The sequence below is a fragment of the Aptenodytes forsteri genome, unplaced genomic scaffold, assembly GCF_000699145.1.
Source record: "Aptenodytes forsteri isolate BGI_AS27 unplaced genomic scaffold, ASM69914v1 Scaffold8, whole genome shotgun sequence".
Classification (NCBI taxonomy): domain Eukaryota; kingdom Metazoa; phylum Chordata; class Aves; order Sphenisciformes; family Spheniscidae; genus Aptenodytes; species Aptenodytes forsteri.
In genome coordinates, this window is record NW_008796218.1 from 10,442,809 (window position 1) to 10,463,692 (window position 20,884).

At 34.7% G+C, this 20,884-nt stretch overlaps 1 protein-coding gene across 1 annotated transcript in view; it reads left to right on the forward strand.

The window, feature by feature from the left end:
- The window catches only part of CCDC73 (coiled-coil domain containing 73), a 79,823-nt gene that overhangs the window by 45,859 nt on the left and 13,080 nt on the right, over positions 1-20,884 (forward strand). The window contains exons 7-12 of the mRNA XM_019474532.1: positions 4,589-4,668; positions 10,438-10,566; positions 10,914-10,973; positions 13,012-13,116; positions 17,639-17,749; positions 19,652-19,783. Coding sequence (XP_019330077.1) covers positions 4,589-4,668; positions 10,438-10,566; positions 10,914-10,973; positions 13,012-13,116; positions 17,639-17,749; positions 19,652-19,783 — 617 coding nt within the window. The remainder of the gene's footprint in view (positions 1-4,588; positions 4,669-10,437; positions 10,567-10,913; positions 10,974-13,011; positions 13,117-17,638; positions 17,750-19,651; positions 19,784-20,884) is intronic.

A 20,884-nucleotide genomic window follows, 5' to 3' on the forward strand; every position in this document is an offset into this window, starting at 1 on the left:
AATGGATGAGGCTGTCTGGCATCTCTGGAGATGGCTTAGTCTAACCCTGCCCTGCTCAAAGCAGGGTCAGTTAGAGCCGGTGGTTGCACAGCCTGACCAGTCGGGTTTTGAATATCTCCACAGATGGAGACTCCGTAGCCTGTCTGTGCAACCTGTTCCAATGTTTGACCACCCATACAGTAAGTTTCTTCCCCTCAAGTTTAAGTGAAATTTTCTGTATTTCACTTTGTGTCAGTGGGCACCACTAAGAGGAGTCTGGCTGCGTCCTCTTTATTTCCTCCCCTCCACCCGGTATTTATACACATTGATAAGATCCCCCCGAGTCACCTCTTCTCCAGGCTGAACAGTCCCAGCTCCCTCAGCCTCTCCTCACACGTCAGGTGCTCAAATCCCTTGATTGTCATAGTGGCCCTCTACTTTTGTCCTGGTTTTGGCTGGGATAGTTAATTTTCTTCCTAGTCCTTAGTCAACCTGGTGTCCCCTGAAAGTATATGTGGTGCTCAGTTGCTGACTGAGGTTAAACCACGACAACTTTGAAAAATGCTGTATTGAAAAAAAAAAAAACCAAACCCAGTATTTTTGTTTGAGTTTGTATTGCAATCTAGCTTAAAAAGCTTTCCTTGTTGATTTAAAACCATGTCATGCTGGAAAGTGTTTAAGACCATAAAAGGAAGACAGTACTTTTAACTAGTGGCTTTACAAAGACGACTGAACACTGTTTGCATAATAGATTGCTTTTGTTATGTAACAGGAGAGAATAAATATCTATAGGCCTTATTTTCATGATGCATACGCTAGCACTGTTGCCAAAGTTTAAGGAGCTCCTACTCTTACCTGTCTCCAGCCACTTACTCATTTCTGCCCTGTGCTCCTCTATGGAGGTGCTGGGACAACTGGTTATGGGGGCTGTGATTTAAGCTGTCTAGAATTTTTAAACAGGCCCTGTATTTTGTTGCATTGCTGCGACCTGAGAGCGTGGTATACTTGGTTTAATACTACAGTAGGGACAAATAAGCAGCTGGGGCAATGAGGTACAAACATATAGCTGCTGAAGCCACTGTATTGTTTTGAAACTGCAGCCGAAGACATGGGCAGGTGCTGAATAGCTGATGTGGGGCGGGTACCGCATTAATCTGCGTGAACATCCTACATCAAAGGAATGAGAGAATGCAATACTGTACTGAGTGGTAGTGCAGGAGGACAAGTATAAACCACAGGCAGCATTAGCATGTTAGGCTATGTTCACAGTACAGTGGCAGATTAAATAACATGTTTAAGACACATAACAAAGGAAAACTTGAAATCAGGATTTGAAAACGGTTAATACAGTTCTGCAGATGTTTACATGAAAGTTCTCCTAAATATAAGGGACAGCATATGAAAATGTTAAAGTGCTTTGTTGATAATCTAACACACAGGTGAAGGTCTTTGGTATGAGGTGCTATCTGGAAATGGGAACTGATCGTTAGAATATGTCAGTTGTCTATATCATATCTGGGAATGATTTTGCATTTATGCTGTTATGATAAAAAGCATTTGGAGAGTTGATTTATACATACTAGTAACTATCATTAAGTAGGTGCTTCATTTATGTTTCTAACAGGATCAAAAATTACAGAGGCACTTAACAGCAAAAGAGGAGCATCATAAGAAACTGAATGAAGTTGAGAGGTGTTATGCTACTATTGCATGTCAGTTTGGAATCATAAAAGGTGTTCATGGAAAACTAGAGCACAGTGGTATGTATGTCTTAAACGTCCTCCAGCATTTGTTTTTGATGTGTTTTGACAACACTGAGTTGGAGACACCTGACAATTCAGAAAAATAGCAGCTACCATGTGTCAAGCATCAAATATACCAACTGACAATTACTGTATCTCGGTAGCTTCCTCGGTGTTTCTTTCAGTGACAGTGCCAGGTTAAGCAGCACAGGCTCCGTATCTCTTCTGTTCTGCTGATACACTACTACGGTTGTGTGTGTGACCACAGGGTAAATTATACTGAGGAACTGATTTGTGATCAAAACAATCCAGCAGCAGAACCGCCCCTCCCAGGGGAAAAAAAAAAAAAAAACCCACTTAATTTGGATCAGCTTCCTGTTGCCATTCAGCACAATCAACATGAAAAGTTGTACCAGCTCAAATGAGGGGGTGGAAGTAAAGGAATTACCAAATAGGGGAAAATGAATGCTCTTTAAAGTAGGTTTAATGTTGGGAAATGGACAGAAAACATTAATGAAATAACAAAAATTCTTCCATTGTACAGGAATATAAAATCTTAAAACCAGTTCAGTAAATAAATAGGGTGGTATGAATAATTTTATGCAGTTATCATCGTTACGTAGATTCTGACTATGTGGCTATTCAAGCTTTATAAATCTGTACCTTATCCTTGTTCATGTGTTGAAACATAACAATGATTATTCATATACTTTTATAAAAATATATAATTTTTATCTATAAAATAATAAAGCAAATAACCTCAAGTAATTAAAATACCTCATTTAAATGAAGTTTGTACCTATTAATTTGAGAGAGAAATCCTTGTTTCTCATAACAAAGTGATAAATTTCTATGCAAACATCACAGTGTATGTGTAGAATTTGGACTTGTGTATTATTTTGCATGTCTGTAGTTTTCATCCATGTAAACACATACACAGGACGTAAATAAAAATAAATATTATTTTTTTAAGGAAAGGGAGAAGTAGTTCTATAACTCAAAACAAAGAAACAAACAAAACCCCTAAGCAAACAAAAAACAACCCCCAAAACTTTTCAAATACCGAAGCTTGTAAGGTTTTTTTTTTCTGCCTGAAACCAAATAATTTTTCAGAACTAATTTGAATAAATTGGTAACATGTTCTATGTGTATTTGTGATAGTTCAGTTCCTCAAGTTACTTTTTGTATTCAAACTTTTTAAATAGGTTAATATTTAATATTAAAAACAAATTAAGAGAAAACATTGCTGTGTTTTCCCTTTATTTACGTTGGACGGGGCTTTTCTATTATGTCAGACACAGAAAAGTCTTTTTGCAGTTTCATGGAAAAATAACATTTACTCTCAGTATTTATACTATTTGAACCATATATAAATGCTTTTTGCCATGTTTCTACTTATATTTATCAGTAATTGCAAAATGAACCTGTAGAAAAGATTAAATCTGTTACTAACTGCTTCTGTTCAAGAAGCCAATCTGTTCACCAGTTTAACTCCAGTGTGTCTTTTACTGCAGAGAGAATTCAATTTGCATTGCAGTATGTAAGGCGTGCAATGGGCATGTAGGTAACTTGTAAATTCTGAGCAAGAAACTGCAGTTAGTGGAAAAGTCAGGCAGAAAGTTTAGAAGCCATTTTTTATGCAAATTGTTTAAATTTATAAACTGTTGTTCTTTATCTGCTGTATTAAAGCAGTATGTAGGGAAACAAGAAAGTGAAAATTGATGTGTTATAGTGCTGTATAGGGAAAATACCACTGCTTATAATAAATCTAAAACTTTATTGCCTAACCAATGTCTCACTATTAGTATTTTAAAGCTAGAGAGTGAACACATGACTCTTGTTGAAAGATAGGAGAGAGTTTTACCAATTTTTGCCTGCTTGTTTTTGCGGGGTTTTTCCTAAGTTGTATCAGAAGATATTTGTTACATTCTTGAGTATTTTCATTTGTTAAGCACATGTTCTCATATAAAACTGCAAAATTGCTTATTGTATTGTAAGGCTGTTGTCCATCATTCCCCATGATGCTTACCATCTTTAACAGAAAAGGAAAGAACTTTCTGGGTGTGATGGAGTGTCTAGAGTTCTTGAATACAAGTGTTGTGCCAGAAGCTTTTTGAGAAAATAAAGATGAGGAGTGAATGAAGAGGAATCAGGACATAAAAAAGGCTGAAGAGAGACCTCACAGGATCAAAATGCTAAGATTGAATAGAGGTGACTGAGAAAGTACAGGGACCAGTGAATATCTTCAGCTTTTCATTGTGAAACTTCAAGCAATTTCCTAGTGATATCTTGGCCTGTATAAAGTCTAAGAGAAAATTCCCTTCCTTTTCAAAAGGGACAGAGCTTATCCTTAGCATTTTCCTCTCCATTAACCTCTGCTGTTTGCTGTCTTCCATGTCCTATATGTATCTAAGTCTGTACATCTGTTAACTCAATTATTTGAATGTTCTGTGGTTCATTATGTTCTGTGGTCCTCTAAAAATAATTAAGCTCATCAGAAAATTACAAGCAAAGCCTTAGTTAAAAAACAAAACTAAGATTAAGAGTTAATGGACAAGTGATCCTAATAAAGTGACACCAAAAGACACTAAAAATTAAATTACAATTTAAAAAAAGCAAACCAACGTACAGAAAAGTCTTAACTCACTGTTTGAGGTATAGAACAACTGGTACCATCTGATGTAATCCTCCAGCGTAGTGTCACACTACACAGGAAAAGTAGTTGAGTCGTATTTTCAGTCTTAGTCTCCTTTCCACGAAGATGTTTAATTATTTTATAAATTATATACACATACATTGCAGTTATAAATCAAATATTCATTCAAATATGAAAGTGTATATTAACATGTTTTAACTTTTGTTTAAAGTACAGGAAGCAATACAGCTCAATAAGAAACTAACATCGGTGAATAAAAGACAAGAGACCGAAATAAGTAATCTGAAGGAAGTAAGTATAGTATGCATTTCTGAATGTGTAAGTGGGGTTTTTTGGGACTTCTACAAGCTGCTGTAGTATTTATAGAAGTAGTGGACAAGCAGCAGAACTGTTCTTCATTCTATGACTAATGACTAAATTAGTCTTGTGCTCCCTTGTTATGCACAGATACTTCAGATGAATGCCAATTAAACTTTGAGCGGCTCTGAATAGTTTCTGTAACTTGGGAATTTTTATTTATCTCTACAGCATCCTACTTGTTTCTTGTTAAATATTAGCAACCTCTCTTCCTGTTCTGTGCTGTCATTGCTTCTCCTATCTGATATGGAAAGGTAGCAGTGGTGTTTTCAGTTTAGTCAAAGAGAGACAGAACACGAAGAGTAGTTGCCAAGCTGGTAGCTTGAACATAGGATAAAAAGCGTAACTGAATCTCCATCAGAAATGGGAGAGTTTTATGACAAGGCAACTGAGACAGATAATAGTGATACTATGGACAAAGAAGTTGTCTGGCCATTAAGCTCTTTTCTGCCTTCATCTATTCAGGAACTACTATTTGCCAGGTACATTTCTGAGTTGCACTCTTGAACATATGGAATAGTGGAAGAATAAAGTTGTCTTTTTCCCTTTGAGCTGTTTCTTAAGTGCTGACAAGAGAAGAGCAAAGGGACCCTCTGAAATCAAAATTGTCCTGTAAACTCAGTATCTTTCCATATCACATCTTTTTCATATCTCCTCATCTTTCTATTCTACTCTTTTTTTCCCCCCTTTGTTTCTCTGAGGATTTTAGGTAGGGAGCAGTTGCATGTTTGTTCTTGGCCTAATGTTAATCCCCAGCTTCCAGATGAACGCTTTGGACTACCATGGAATCTTTGCAAAGTTTGTGAATTTCTTGGGGAAAAAAAAAAAGAGGGGGACAGGGGAGGGGAAGACAATTTGTAAATGAGGAGAAGGGACTATGACCATTTTATATTTGGGTTAAGCTGATCAAAAATTGGATGTTTACGTACCATGACCTTTGTTTGCCTGAAAAAGGAGATTTGAAGGTACAGAAGTACTTGAAAACTCCTCCTGAATCTAGTGTTGTTTTTTGTTCTTAAGAGCACACAGCCTCTTATTGTTAAGGTTCTTTGGATTGTGATGCCTCTGGAAGCCTGCCTTAAAATTAAATTTTACCTTGAAATAGAGAGAGTTTAAGACTTTTTTCATTTGTTTCATTCTTACTTTCTCTAGTGCTTTACTTAATTTTTACATTTATTACATGAAGATATCCTAGCCACAGTAAAGATTAATCATGAATTCAATCTAGATTTGTTTAGTTACATACTAGAATATAACACGGCAAATCTCAGTGTCAAAAAGATCAAGTTTTGAAGTGACTGTTTGATCTCAAAGATTTCAGAACTCCTACCATCATAAAACCAGACTGAGAAACACAACAGTAAAGCAGAACACTGAGACTGAGAAACAACAGTAAAGCAGAACACTGGAAAAATTCTCAAATTAATTAGATTTTATGGCATTTAGAAATGTTTGTTTAGCTACATAGTTCAAATTATAGGTTATATATTTATATATTATATAGAAAACCTATATATATTTATCTGCAATATTTGATGGACAGAAGAGCAACAGAAAAATATAGCCTTCATAGCTATGAAGGTCTGAGGACAACTTTGTCTTGTGTGCATTGGGTACACTTCAACTGTACAATTCCTTTCTTAAAGGAATTGTAATTTTTATATGACAAAAAGAGGGACATTAATATAAAATGCAGCATAGCTTTATTGTAATACATTGTAAATATCAAAATTTAGGAGTTCTAGAAATTTTTAAGCATCACAGTAAATTAGATTTGTTGCTTTTGGTTAAGAAACCAAGAATAATTCATTACTTAAAATTCTCTGAGGGTAAGTAATTTGAGAGATAAGAAAAGAAAAATGTTTAAGAAAATTTTACACAGAGAAATTTGTAACAGAGGTGTGCGAGATAAACTGATAGTGATCTATGTACTCCAGTAATCAAACATATTGCTTGATCCATTTTTTTCAGCAGTATTCTTGATTCTTAAGGTCATGGGTGATGAATTTTAAATAAAATACTGTTAGAAGAGCAGAAGAAGGGGCCAACTGAAACTTAATCTGGCTTTCTCAGTTCACCAGGAAATGCCTTTATCCTGGTTATTTCTGAATTTCTTATTGCATGTTTTTTTATTGGTTGTTTAGTATTTGACCATCCCATTCTGAATGTCAGTGGAAAACTGAACTGGAATTTAATTTCTTAGCCTTTAATATTCATATAGTGCTGCAGGACTGCTGTGGCAATGCCTTATTCGGCAAAAAAAGTGGGGGTTTGTTTATTTGTAAATATAGTTTTATTAATAAAATTGTATGTAATAGAAAGACATGCCTTTTTCCTCAAAATGCAGAATTTCTGTGAAAACAGAGTTAAAAATGAACAATATAGTAAAAAAACAAACCCCAAACTAGCCCATTTTTCAATATTCCTTATTTCAACAGTTTGCTTATAAAACATTTCTGGAAAGTGATGTAGTGAGAGAGTGCATCTCTGAACTGTATCTGTAATGGCATTTGTTCTGTTTATGAAGGGCTGTGGGCTCATCTTTTGGGTCACTCTGGAAGAGAAGAGAAAAGAAGTGCTTGGACCCAGTAAGAAGTGCCCTGAGCTAGTTTCATTTCATTGTGGTTACCTTGTACTTAGCCTAACCATTGCAAAAGTGATCTTAAAGCGGTCAGGTGTTTTCCCTTGTTGGGGAATGTATCTGTTGTAGAGCTGAAGGGACTTACAAGAGATACAAAGCAATGAGAAAACTTTGATATTTGGAAGAGTTTGGAAGAGGGATTACCAGGCTGTTTTCACTTGCTACATAGCTGAAAGAAGTCATGATATCTGCAGCACAAGTTGGGACAACTTATAAAGCTGGTTTTATCTGTCTTGGAGACTTGACTGACCTCTAACAGCTCTGAGAACTTGTGGGTTCAAACTTCTTTCCTCTATAGCCTCAGTGCTGGAGTGGGAATGACTATCCTTAGTACTAAAATCTTAATTTGACTGTCAGCTCTTATCTCAGCCATTACTTTGACTCAGACCAGGATGATCTCACACATTTGTTCTTAATGGGAGTATGAAGTTAGTGAATGCTATTTAACATTTATGGATAAACTAGTGAAACTATGAAAATGCTTGCATTGAAATCTGACCAAGAAAAGAAGCAGAATGAAACAAACCTTTACAAAACAGCTATGCTGCTCAAGGCCTGAAAGATTACAGGAGTGTTGCACCAATCTAGGAAGAGAGCAAAAAGATATAGTTGTAATTTTGGATACACTTAAAGTTTGTGTAAGGTATCAGCACTGTCTTGGGAAGTGGTTACATCTGCCTGCACTGGCTGCTTTTCCAGTCCCATACCACCACTTCATGCTGGCACATGTATTTGTGTGGCCTTGAGGGAAACTAGAATGAAAATTTTGTGTTGATCAAAACTACACTTTACCAAAAAAACAAAAGAGTAAGTTTTAGCTGAGATCAACTGGCAAAAGGAAAATACATTTAAGGAGCAGGAATGTTTCTTCTGTGACACTCTTGACTTACACTGGCTTGAAGTATTTCTGAAACTGTGTCCCTAAGCATTGGCTGCTAGCAACACATCAAAGGAATGGGTTTAAAGCCTTATCATTCTTTCTTAGAGTTCCCCAAAACCTGATAAAATTATTTTCCAGATTCAATTTAATTTATAGGGTTTGGAATACTACTAGTGATCTTATTAATGACAGAAAGCTACTAGAAAAATAAGCAAAAACTCTGGGGGTGAAATTTTTTTTAATTTCAGAGTACAAGATAATATACATATGTATAAAATTATTTTATATTATTTTCACAGCTACATAGCTTGTACTTTCACTCACCATGGAAAACTTTCCCATTATTTTTGGTGATCTGGTTTGTTTTGGTTCTTCTTGGGTTTGTGTTGGGTTTTGGTGGTTGGGTTTTTTGTGTAGGTGGGTTTTTTTGTGGGTTTGTTGCCTTTTTTTTTTTCTTCTTCCCCCCCTCCCCTGCCTACAGCTTTGGTAGATTAGCAGGTCTGGCTTTAGTTCCAGATGGATTATACACATCCACCTGCTATATACAAAGAAGAAAATCCAGTCATCTTTTCTACTTCAAGGATATGATTTACTTAGTATGACTTGTTCTTTCCCCGTGACAAAATAAGTAGTAAGATTTTTCAGCACACTATAAACTCTGAGTTTTGGAAAACACATAGTATCAGATCCATAGCAGGCTTTTGCACCTGCTTGTGTAGCACACAACCTGTTAGCTGTGTTCTGTATACCATTAATCTAGTTCTCTGTAAAGACTGGCACAGTGCACCTTTTCACTTTTACAAAGTTAAAACTGCTTGTACCTTCTGCCACTTAAATGTAGGGACTCTCCTTGCATATTTCATTACAGAGCCTTCTAGTAAAAATAGTACAACTAATATATATTGTTATTGCAAAAGATGGAAAAAGCCTTCCTAGGTTACAGAATATCACAATTCTAAAGCATTGCTGTCTTTGGGTTTTATAATTGATTCTGCAATTACACTTAGTACTTACTAGATCATTTTAGATTTATTTATGGCTAAAATACATGAGAAATAAAGCCTCCAGCAAAAAAATGATTTATTTAAAAGTAGTACCTATACTATATTTTCTGTAAAACTTTCTATTTGTGAATTTCAGCTACAATGTAATCTTCCCTTTTTCTTTTGTACTGTTACATGATTTTGTCCAGAACAGTTAAACCATTGGTCTGTGATAAGATGGAATTCCAGTTTTGTGAAGAAAAGTTAAACAGACCGAACTTAGTTGTTAGATAAAACTATTACCATTCTGAATGCTTGGTTCACCACTATGGCATCATGAAGAATTCTTGATACTATCTGTGAACAGCATTCATAACCTCTGCTATTTGTCTGAGTAAACGTCAGAGCGCTCAAGGAGAGAGCGATATTAAACAGACTACCTTGTACCAGAATGGGAGGGGTGGGGGAGAACAGGGCACAATATTTATGACTCCAAGAACTATAAGTTGTAATTTAATGAGATCAAAGCATTTGCTGTTTATTTGCTGCACTAGGAGCTTGGAATAAACTGGTTAGAAAACAGATACCAAAAAAAAAAAAAAGCAGGATATTCAAAAGATTGTAAAGACTACAAAATCAAAGGCATGTTTTAGATGGAAAATCATGTTGTAGAAGCCTCTAATATAAAATTAATTTAGCATTCTCCTGAGATGAAGTAATTAATGTTTCAGGAAAAGCAAAGATCCTCCAAATTTATAGCCAGTTCCTGTTTTTACCAGATAGTCGCTGTTCTTCCTTTTTTCCTCCTGATTCCCAGGAACATAACAGTAGTTATAATAGGTACTTTATTCCTATTGTGTATCTTGGTGTAGGAGGTTTTACCAATACCAACTCAATGTCTACTTCTAATATACTTCTTGGAACAGAAAATAACAAAATGCTTAAGTACCATAAATACTTCAGAGTAAAATGAGCACAATAACATTTTACCTCTGAAAATAAACTTTTAGCCACATGTGACAAGTTTAAAGTTTTAGCAAGTGAGTCTTACAAATTTCAGTTCCTCTAATTGATTCTGTTGTTTCCATACATTATTTTAGAAGTAGGGCATGACTCAGGATAGTTTAAAAGATTTGTCTTTGTTTTGAATTGCAATGCCCATACTGGATGAACTATTTATACGTGTTTCCTGTGTTAAGGAACTGAAGAAAGTAACTACAGACTTGATAAGGTCCAAGGTCACATCTCAGTACAGGGTGGGAGAAGAAAACATCAATCTTGCAGCAAAGGAAAAACAGTTTCAAGAACTGCAACAAAAAATAAGAATGGTATTTTGGAATTTAAACAAATTAAATTTTTGGTGGATAGTTTCTGTTCTTCGTTCAGCAAACATCATGGCAGTGATCTCTCTGATGTGTACAGATTAGTGATTCCTTTCTACTAACTGCATATACAATATAAGAAAACTATTTCCAAAATGACCTTTTCTAGGGAAGTAAATATGCTATGAATATAATTTTATAGTCAAAAAAAAAATGGATAAGAAGACATTTCAAAACAATTCCATTTCTTTAAATAGCCTCATGATGATTCACAATATCATGTTAATACAATATTACTACAGAAAATAGCAATTTTAAATGCCTTTTACTGTTCTTCATACTCTTTTTTTAAGGAGACAGCAGTCAGTAAAAAAGTTCAAGAAGAAAACACTCACATTAAAGAAGAAAAGCTGGTGAGTTGTTAATACAACTTTGCTATTTAAAAATCACTTAATATATGTGCTATATTTTATATTTAAGTTTCTTAAATTATTATACTAAGCTATTAAAACTAATTAAATTCACTTGTTTACTCTTCAGAAATATTTTAATACTAACATAAATGGGATCTTATTCCTCAGTTTTTAGAAAGTGTATTAGCAAAACAAAGTACATTGTTTGACACTTTATTCCAAGTCTTAACTTTTGTCTTTGAATTCAGATGGGAGAAATTTGGCATACCCATGAAATAGTTGTTTACATATTGGTTCAGTACAAATAAGGTTTGCATAACGTGCTTGTTGTTCTGCTTTCTGGTTACCAACAGTTTACCATAATGCTGCTGGTATTGAAACCAGGTAAAATTGGAATCATGTGTCAATCATATACAAAGGAAATGGTGTTCCATTCATACAGAACATACACATTTAGAATATTAAGCTACACCTATACATAGCTGAACAGAGTAAAGACTGTCTTCTATCGCAAATTCAGGTATGTTCCAGAGCAAATCCTGATACTCAAACCAAGGTACATGGTGTTAAGTATCAAACATAGCAAAAAAAAAAAAAAAAAGTTCCCTATAACAACAGCATAATACACTGCTTTGCAGAATATTAAGTGTAAAAAGGGTGGTTGTTTTTATTTTTTCTTAAACAGTTGCAGAATTTTCATTCTGCAGTTCATTAAACCAGACATGTCAGAGAAGTGCATCATTCTTGTTCTCAGGGATGGACAAAAGCAGTAGCTTGCTTGAATACCCACTGAGCACTCACTGAAGGCTAATCCAGCAGTACTCTTCCAATCTGTAAAAGCCTGTTTGCATTTTGAGTTTGCTTTTTAAAAATACTTGCTAATAAACACAGGGGAAAAATGAGACACATACTCAGGCCCCATTACTCCCACAGCCCTGAATGCACTAAAAGCATTTATGTAGAGATGCTTGTAGCATAATTCATATGCATATTTGATATGTATAATGTAAGAGAAGGACTCTATTTTGTTTCTCTGTTTTGTGCTGTGTGAATTGCTAGGGTTTGTTTGGTTGATTTTAACATATGGAGGGTTTTGGTATAAATCTGGGGAGGGCTCTAATATAGAGATGAACTTCATGTTTTCTCCAAGAACTTGAGTTAGAAGACCTGTCTTCTGCCTGAAACTCAGGTTTTTTTCCTGTGCAGGTCTTCTTTTAGTAACTGCTGTTCTGGTCTTTAGGGAGTAGAGATTGGCTTGGCTAGATCATTCCCTCTGTCTTTGAATCTTTGGAAATGTGTTTTGTAGTGCTTAATATAAAATGACTCTCTGTCTCCATTCCGTCCGTGTTTTCAGCTAATTGCAACAAACTTAATGGCAGCACCCATGGGTTTGTAAATCTATACCACCTTAATCAATTCATTTTGGGTGGCTCTTTTTTTAGAACTTACTCTTCTTGAAGTAACAATATAGTCTTGATGAAAGTACCACAAAAATTCAGATAGTGACAGCAAAATCTGATGTACTTGCACCATATGATGCAAAGCTAATGTGTGGTAGTTCACATCTATTAGGATTTAATTCAGGAGATACAGAATAATGTCACATAAGGGTGATCCGTTAATGGAAGTGATTACTTGCCTGTCATATAATTTCTCTGGGATTTTCCATATTTTCCAGAACTGTAATATGGTACCATAAGATTATTTTGTTAGATTAATTGAACTCACAGAGGGGTTGGATTTGATATATTTTTTTTCAGATTTGCACTGAAGTATGTTTAAAGTATCAATGGATTGTTCATTTTAATTATAAGAAAATTCTCTGAAAAAGAGTAAGTTATAATAACGTTATCTTCTCCAAGGCAAAAGGCCAGAAAAACCTGGAGTTGTTCTGATTTCTTCCTACAAGCCCTTCGCCAATGTTGATGTTGGAGTACTTTTTTATATACATGATTTTATAAAGACATAAATTATCTAATGTTTAAACTTCAGAAACAAAATCTTATTCAATATATCCTAATTTGTTTGTATTCATAAGGAAATTCTCAGCTCTCTACAATGTGTGCAGGAGCTGCTTCAGCGAATAACCCAAACGAATGTTAGAATGGAAAGTGAGTTAAATGCACTGAAAGAAGAGTATCAGGTCAGATTTTTCTTGATTAGACAAGCTGCTACTATCTGTTATGTATTTTTTTAAGTCCAGGGCTGTTAAAGACATCTGTATGCTTTTCAGAACTTTTGACCTCACTTCCATTGCTCCCTCAGCTCCTTAACTGTCAGCATGAACCTTGAAGCACAGTCTATGGTTTCCCTCTTTTAGTTCTCCCCCTAAAGTAAATCATGGTTGCCATTCTTATCAGCCATTTCTGGAGGGTAAAACCAGAATTTATTGGGGGTTGCTTTCAAGTATTTTGAAATCAAATGATTTTATGACTTTTGTTTCTTATAATTTTCATGTAGGTATAAATTTCTTTTCTGGAAAATACTTCAAATTTCAGATCTTAATAGCCAGAGCTTGTCCCCAGTCTTATTAGAGCACAGGGCCTAAGAAAGAGCATATCCTTAGCCATTTCTTGCTGTGTTGTCTGGTGTCATATTTATGCTAAAGGTGGTTAGTAGTCACGCTGGAGAGTATGGAGTTGCAACATTACTCAGCTTCTCTTTGAGCGTGTAAAAGTGGCTCAATTACAGCTTCTAAGTTACACGAGCAGTCAGATTGGCCCACAGTGCACTAAAGATTAAGGTCATATCTGTTCCGGTCAGATGTGCCATGCAGAGTTCAGGTACATTAATAGATATTAATCGGACTATTAATAATTATTATCTGCAATTTGTCCATACATAACCACAACTATTCCATTCTTTGCTTGGCCTGTGAGGCCAAGGTTTTGAACTAGGATCTCAGTTAATTTCAAATTAAACTTCCTGTGTGCATGTATGCTTTTGTTTCTAAGTGCGTGCTTCTATACTAGATTGAAATTAGATTCACTTCATGTAAGCCTTTACTTTGGCTTTTAATAGATGTAAACAGTTTGCCTTCTGCCACAATATATGAATTTTGCATTTTAATGAAACAAGTAAGGTTAAAGATGAGTTACGTTCTCCGTCAGAAAATAGCTAAAATTTCACTAGGAATTAAAGTACCTGCTTTGTAGTACTGGATAAAGCTGTAGTGACTGGAAGAGAAAGAGAAGTTACTGATTTGAGATGTCTAGGTTCCTGTATTTATATTAAGACCAGAGTGTTGGATTTTCATGACTTAAAAGTCTTTGATCTCAAAGTGCTTTAGAACCAAGAAGAGATGCTTCTCAACCTGGAGAACAGTCCCACCAGTTCATTATGAATCAGAGTTCTCCTGTTCCTCTTTCGTATATTGGCTTTTAAAAAAAAAAAAGACAAAGCACAGTTTAATGGGAAAAGGTTTGTGTTTTTCTTAGCAAGTTTGAAACTTTTTACAAAGATTAATTTAACAGTCCCTTGGCTGTAGAATTGCCTAAAGTAGCATGATTTTCTGTAACCTCTGTTATTTATATGCTGGGTCCAGTGAAACAGCTGGGTTACTTGCTATTCATACAATATTGCTTTTTGTTAAAGTAAGAAGGTAATGTGCATTTTAGGTTTTAAGATTATTGAAATTACTTTGTAAATTAAACCAGAAGCTCGAGATAATTTAATTGGTATATAACCTTACTGATGATGACCTTCATAATACAGGGGGCCTTTTAGGATCTTTGTGTCAGGATTATTGAATAGCAGGTCTATTCTAAAAGTGCTTTTTTCTGATAGTATTTCTGAGCTATTTCCCGTCTCAGATAAAGTTTACAGTATGCCTTAAAGCTCCAGCTAAAACTGTGAACGGTATCTGTGAATCTTATCTTTGAAGACTCCACATAAATGTCTACGTGTGTAAGAAAAGTATAGCTTGTTTTCTTGTTGTTAAGGTATGAATTGAGTATAGGTCTCTGTTTTGCAGCCTGTACAGGCCAACAACTGATTTCTGATTGCAGTTATACTAATTCTGATTAGAGAGCCTGCTTTGATTTGGGTCCTGTTTGTATTAGATATTGGGAAGGTCTTACTGTTTTCTATTTTTCTAACTACAGGACAAACTATTTCTAGTCATCAAAGCTTCAGTGTAGTCTTCAAAGGTAGTTTCTTGCAGGCATAAGTACTTTAGATGAAATTGGTTTTACAAGACATGGATAACTAATAAAAGGCTCTTGATTCAAGCTTTGAAAGCTCTGTTGACTATACGAGGACTCCTCAATACTTAGTGTGATGTAAATATTCCTTCTTAGTCTGTGGCACTTAAGATCAGCTAAGATTTGATCTCAGTTGAGTTTTGTGAGAGCATTCTCAAAACCAAGACGTTCCCACTTGAGAATGGGAATTAAAGGATTCATAACATTTATATAAGCACATATGAGTGATAAGCTTTCAAGAGATCACATCTGGAAACATAAAAGTGGCTAGATATTTTAATAGATGTATTTTTTTTTAAACCCAATAAATACATGCATAAAATGCAGCGATTCCCTTAAACAGCACGATGCAAATACAATGCTATATTAACAGTGAACGTCACATGTTCTTGTTCTTTCCATATAAACTCATGGGGTTATTTTGATTTGTCAGAAATGTCTGTCTTTCTGTTTAAAAAGTCGTCATAAAATATTGTTGCTTTTTATAGCTACTCATTTGGCTGACAGTTTGATACAATTACTGGGTTTTTCCATGGAGTGAGACGTTAACTGCTTATTTTGCAGTGTCATTTTTTAAAGCAACAAATGGAATGTATAAAATAGGGAGCTGAATATATAACTGGAAGGTTCTACCCACTTTCCTGCCAATTTGAGAGCTATTGCTTTTGTCTTTATTGATTCTAGGACTGCAATATGATGAATGGGGTCTGAAGGTTATGTATTATTCTTACACTCTATCCTACATCCCTGTCGAATTTGTGGACCTTGTTCATCAAGAAAAAGAGTTTCTTCAGAATAATAGAAAAATGGAAGGAGTGATTGTACAGTCCCATGGAAATATTTTTATTCTTATACTAATAATAGTATAAGAAAAAAGTACTAATACAAAAAATTACTGCTTGTTTTTGGGCTTGAGATGACAGAATACTTAAACTTGCAAGGTAACATTCAAGAAGGATCATACTGTCCTTTCTCATTCTATCTATTCATACTTAGTGCTAGGATACCAATGTCCTTAAGAGTTCAGAAAAACAAGTTATAATTCTTTAATGGATGACAGAATACTTGAGAATGCAAGGAATTCAGGTATTCCCCTCTCTGTACAATTGGCTTTAACATATGCTCGGTTCTATTAATCTGCTACTCCTGGTATTTTGCCCTAAGAGCTACACTGTGAGTAACTATTATAGTCCATCTTGGGGGAGGTTGCATTTGAGACACAAGTAAAAGAATCCTTGGAGTTAGAGCAGGTTTATCAAAGAGAGGAGGTCTTGGACTCCTAGTTTATAGAACTGGATGAAAGGTGCTACATCAGAGTGTGATTATTCAGACAATGTATTGTTGAATTCTCTCATCTTTTAAATTATATAATCTGTCAGAGAAGATCCATTATATTCTTATGCACAACTATTTCCATGTATATAAAAATGCAAGGTAGTCTGAATTTTCCTAGTGTTAATAACTTTAAAATATATTTGTATTAGTAGTGTAGCTAAATTAACATAGGCATTTTAAAATTGATGCTAAATGAATCAAGTAGACGACTCATTTTTAGTTAGAAGATTAAGTAAAAAGGAATTGCTTTGGAGTATTGCCTCCATACCTTAACATTTTTCAAGTGGACTTTCAAAGAAGCTCAGCAAAGTCATAAATATGTAGCTGGTCATATAGCTACATGCATTAAAGTTATGTTTACATTATCAAAAATATTTGTCATCTATATAGTAGATAATGGATGCAGTAAGTCCTTTATCTTCCATACTGTTTGCTATAAAAATGTGATAGGATAAAAATTCCAACAGTACCTGAGATGTGTGTGAAGTTACTGTTGATTTACACAAGGCTGCTTTAATTTAGCACAGTAAAGTGAAAGACTTAACCCAAAAATGTTGCAAGTACAATTATGATAGTATAAAGCTTAATATTACTGTTATTTTAATGCACTCCTATTTCAGCGATCTAATAAAAATAAAGGATAATCAGATGTATACTTCATGTTCTAGTAGATATGCTTTAGAATTTAAAGTTTATACAGTTTATAAGATAGGTTAATAAACAATTTAGGATAGAAAAACTGATCAGAAAAATAAAAATATTTTGAGTATACAGTGGTTTTCTTTAAGTACAATGGGTCTAGATTGTGCTACAGTTCATATTTTTCATCTCTGGACTTTTAATGTGCTGAAAAAGTAATATAAACTTATGCAGTGAAACTGAATAATGGCAAGTGTTTTTATACCCTTTTATAGCCATTTCTTTTTTCATAACCTCCCCCTGTTTCCTGTTAGCTAAACTATAAGCACCTTTCTGTTAATTTATGAAAATTATTGTTGAGATAGCACATTATCACTGATCTGTATGGCACTTCCAGCATGTTAGAAGCAAAGGTCCAAGCAACATAAAACACATCAAAATTCATTAATGCGGTATTGATTATTTTTTGGATAATTAATTTTATTGCAGACCCTTGAAAGAGATAATGAGCTGCAAAGGGAGAAGGCAAAGGAAAATGAAGAAAAGTTCCTTAATCTTCAGAATGAGCATGAGAAAGCACTAAGAACTTGGAAAAAGGATGTACGTTTATTAAATTAAATGTTAGAGTATTAAAAGTTTTTTGAAATAGTCATCAAGCATTTCAGGTAATTCCTAAAAGCCAAGAAAATATTGCAGAAATAATACAATAAAACCAACAAATTTCTTTTCCAGTAATGCAGACTCTTCTAGAAATGAATATTTTTAAAAGGTAGATTTAGGAGAAATGTTGACTTCTGTGCTCTAAAAGGTCAGTGCACTTCCTGCAGTTCTATAACGCAAGAGCCAGGGTATTAGCACTTAAAAATATTCCAGAATTACACACTTGCCATTACCTAGACATGGAAGCTGATATAATTTTAAATTTACATTTAATTTTATGTATTTTTCAGAAAATTTGCAATTTTTTACACAACTTATGCAGAGAATACCAGCATTTCTAGGCTGCACTCTTGTACCCTGAAAAAACTATCAGTAAACTGTCATATAGTAAAAAATGAATGTAAACCCACATAGACTGAAGTGACACAGACTAAAGGTATTTCTGAAGGGCCATATGCCCCGAAAAAAAAAAAGCAACCTCAAACTGAATCAGGTAGATACTGAAGGCTTGCATTAGAGCAGGGGTCCTGATATGACAGGAATTATTCAACATGTGGGGTGAAAGGGGATAAGAAAAGGTAAAAACCTGTAATTCCCAGTGAATTCACCTCTGTGTACACCTAAACAATAATTTGTCTTCAATATTTGCTGTTCTTTCTACTACTTCATTATTTTTAAAGAATGCTTCGGTAATTATTTAATCCAAAATAATCAGCAAAATATTGTAGCTGTGAAAATTGCAATAATAAATGCATGTTTAAAAGTAAGAAAGATTAATACCTCTTCAATAAAACAAGATCTGTTTAGTGTGTGGAAACAGGACTCTGAGCAGCGTTTGTTTAAGTCTGTCTCTTTGATTTCTCCATAATTGGCACCTACTGCCAGAAAGCTTTTGAATTTGGTAGATAGATTCTCAGGGAGGCTGTGGGGAAATAATGCAAAGTTGTCCTTGTAATCCTGTTGTCTAAGGCTAACTCTTTTGAAGTGCAGCTGCTATGGAGATGACTGCAACCATGAGACTACAAAATAGCTGAACTGTTCTGATGCTCACTGTCCTGAGAAGATTTGATCTCCTGATTCCTAGGAGAGTCATATACCATAGTTTCCTGTATAGACATAGGAATTGGCCCTGATTATTTCTCAGGAATGTTTGCAACTATTCTTCAGAAGATAATTTTATTTTCCTCTCCGTGTTTCTGCTATGGCTAACTAGAAATTTGGTCTCTTAGTGTCTTGAAGTTATAGCATCATCGTGGATAATGTTAACATTATACACTGCTCTGGAAATATTTGTAAATTAAATTAAGGTATTTCTGTAAAATTGCCCTTCTTTCTACAACTTGTATTTTTGACCATCCTTTTTGTTCTAAATACAAAAATTTAATTGTTACATACTCACTGAAGAAGCATTGGATACTTGAGGCTATTGACAGAAGTAAAGTGCCAAGCAAATTATTTGCTGTTGTAGTTTCTTGACAATGTAGGTAGAGAATGAATGTTGACTAGCATGTTTATCTTTGAGCCAAAAAAAGAAAGCAAGCTACGAATACAAATCTCACTTTTTTGTGCATTGATACTTGAAGTAAATGGTGGTGGTGTGTGGGGGGGAATATTAGTAAAAAGTATAGTCTGTAATGGAAAGTCATTAAAATTTTGGTTTGAATGAAAGGGCTCAAAATTATCTTACTTTGTGCAAAGAAATTCCTCAGCATCTATACTTCCTTTTAAGGATTTACTTTAATTTGGTAAGCTGTTGATACCCCTGTAAAATACTGGCTTACATATTTGAACATGCAGTAAAGATCTGTTTTTGTGTGCTCTGCGTACCCTCAATTATTACAGGAGGAAAATATGAGAAGAGAGATAGACACTATTAAAAATGAGCTGAATTCCCTTAGAGGAGTTCATGGACATCTTGAAGATGATCATCCTCCTCAGGGAAATCAGCATTCTGAGCAAGTGGAAAATCTGCAGGTTAGTGTCTCTAATAGCTGCAGTACTTTCAATTTCCTCTAAAAATATTACAGAATGAGAGACATGACACTTTTTCTAATCTGGCTGTCACGTCCACTGATCATCCTTTGACATTGCTAAACCTAAAAATTTATCTGATGTAATCAATGATCCAAGATCCCGTTAAAACTTACTGTACCCAGAGAATGTTCCCCTTTCTTCCAGAGGGGCACTTATATCATAGAAACTTGAGATGTTCATTACCTCATTAATAAATTTATACATAATTGATAGCAATTATCTTAAATTATCTTTACTAAATCCTATTTCACAAACATATTTTGCATGGGTGTTTCTCAAATACTGTGGCAGACTCATTGACTTCGTATGTATATAAGTTCCCTGGAAGCATGGAAGAAAGTCCACTTCTGCTCAGAGGAGCTAATTTCAGCCTCTCTAACATGGCACAGATTGAGAAGATTCATTTTATCAACATGTAGATTATCTAAGGTCTTCAGTTTTAGTTAAAAAAAAAAAAGCCAAAACCAAAAAAAACCCCAACAACCCAACCTTTATTTCACTTAGCATCTTTAATAGTCACCAAAGGTATAGCAAGCTCAACAATGCAGGAGGTAAAAGACTGTTTTATACAGGGCAGGTTGAACTAGAATTGAGTTTGCATTGCTGGGTGAACCAAATCCATGTTCAGTTTTATATTCAGAGCACATATGAGAAGTCAACAAGTGGTTAAGCACATGAAGATGGTCTTTTGGAGCAAAAGGAAGAGCATGTAGCCCTGCAGCTATGTGTTATCCTTTACTTAAACTGAATTGCAAATTTATATTCCAGTCTTGGAATTGATTGAAGATTGAAAAAATGGGAAGAGTCATAAGCCATAAGAACAACTTTCCCTGCACATTGAGCATATTCTGTTGTTCAGCTGAGTATTGGTTATATCATTTTTTCCATTAGTTTTTACATCCAAATAATGATTTATCCTTCAAAGAAGGGAAAATACATTTTGCATGTGTATGATTTCAGTGTTAGGAAAATAGGAAGACACTAGGACTGTAAAGACAGATTTATTTTTTTTTTTAGAACTAGTCTATGAGTTGTCAGTAA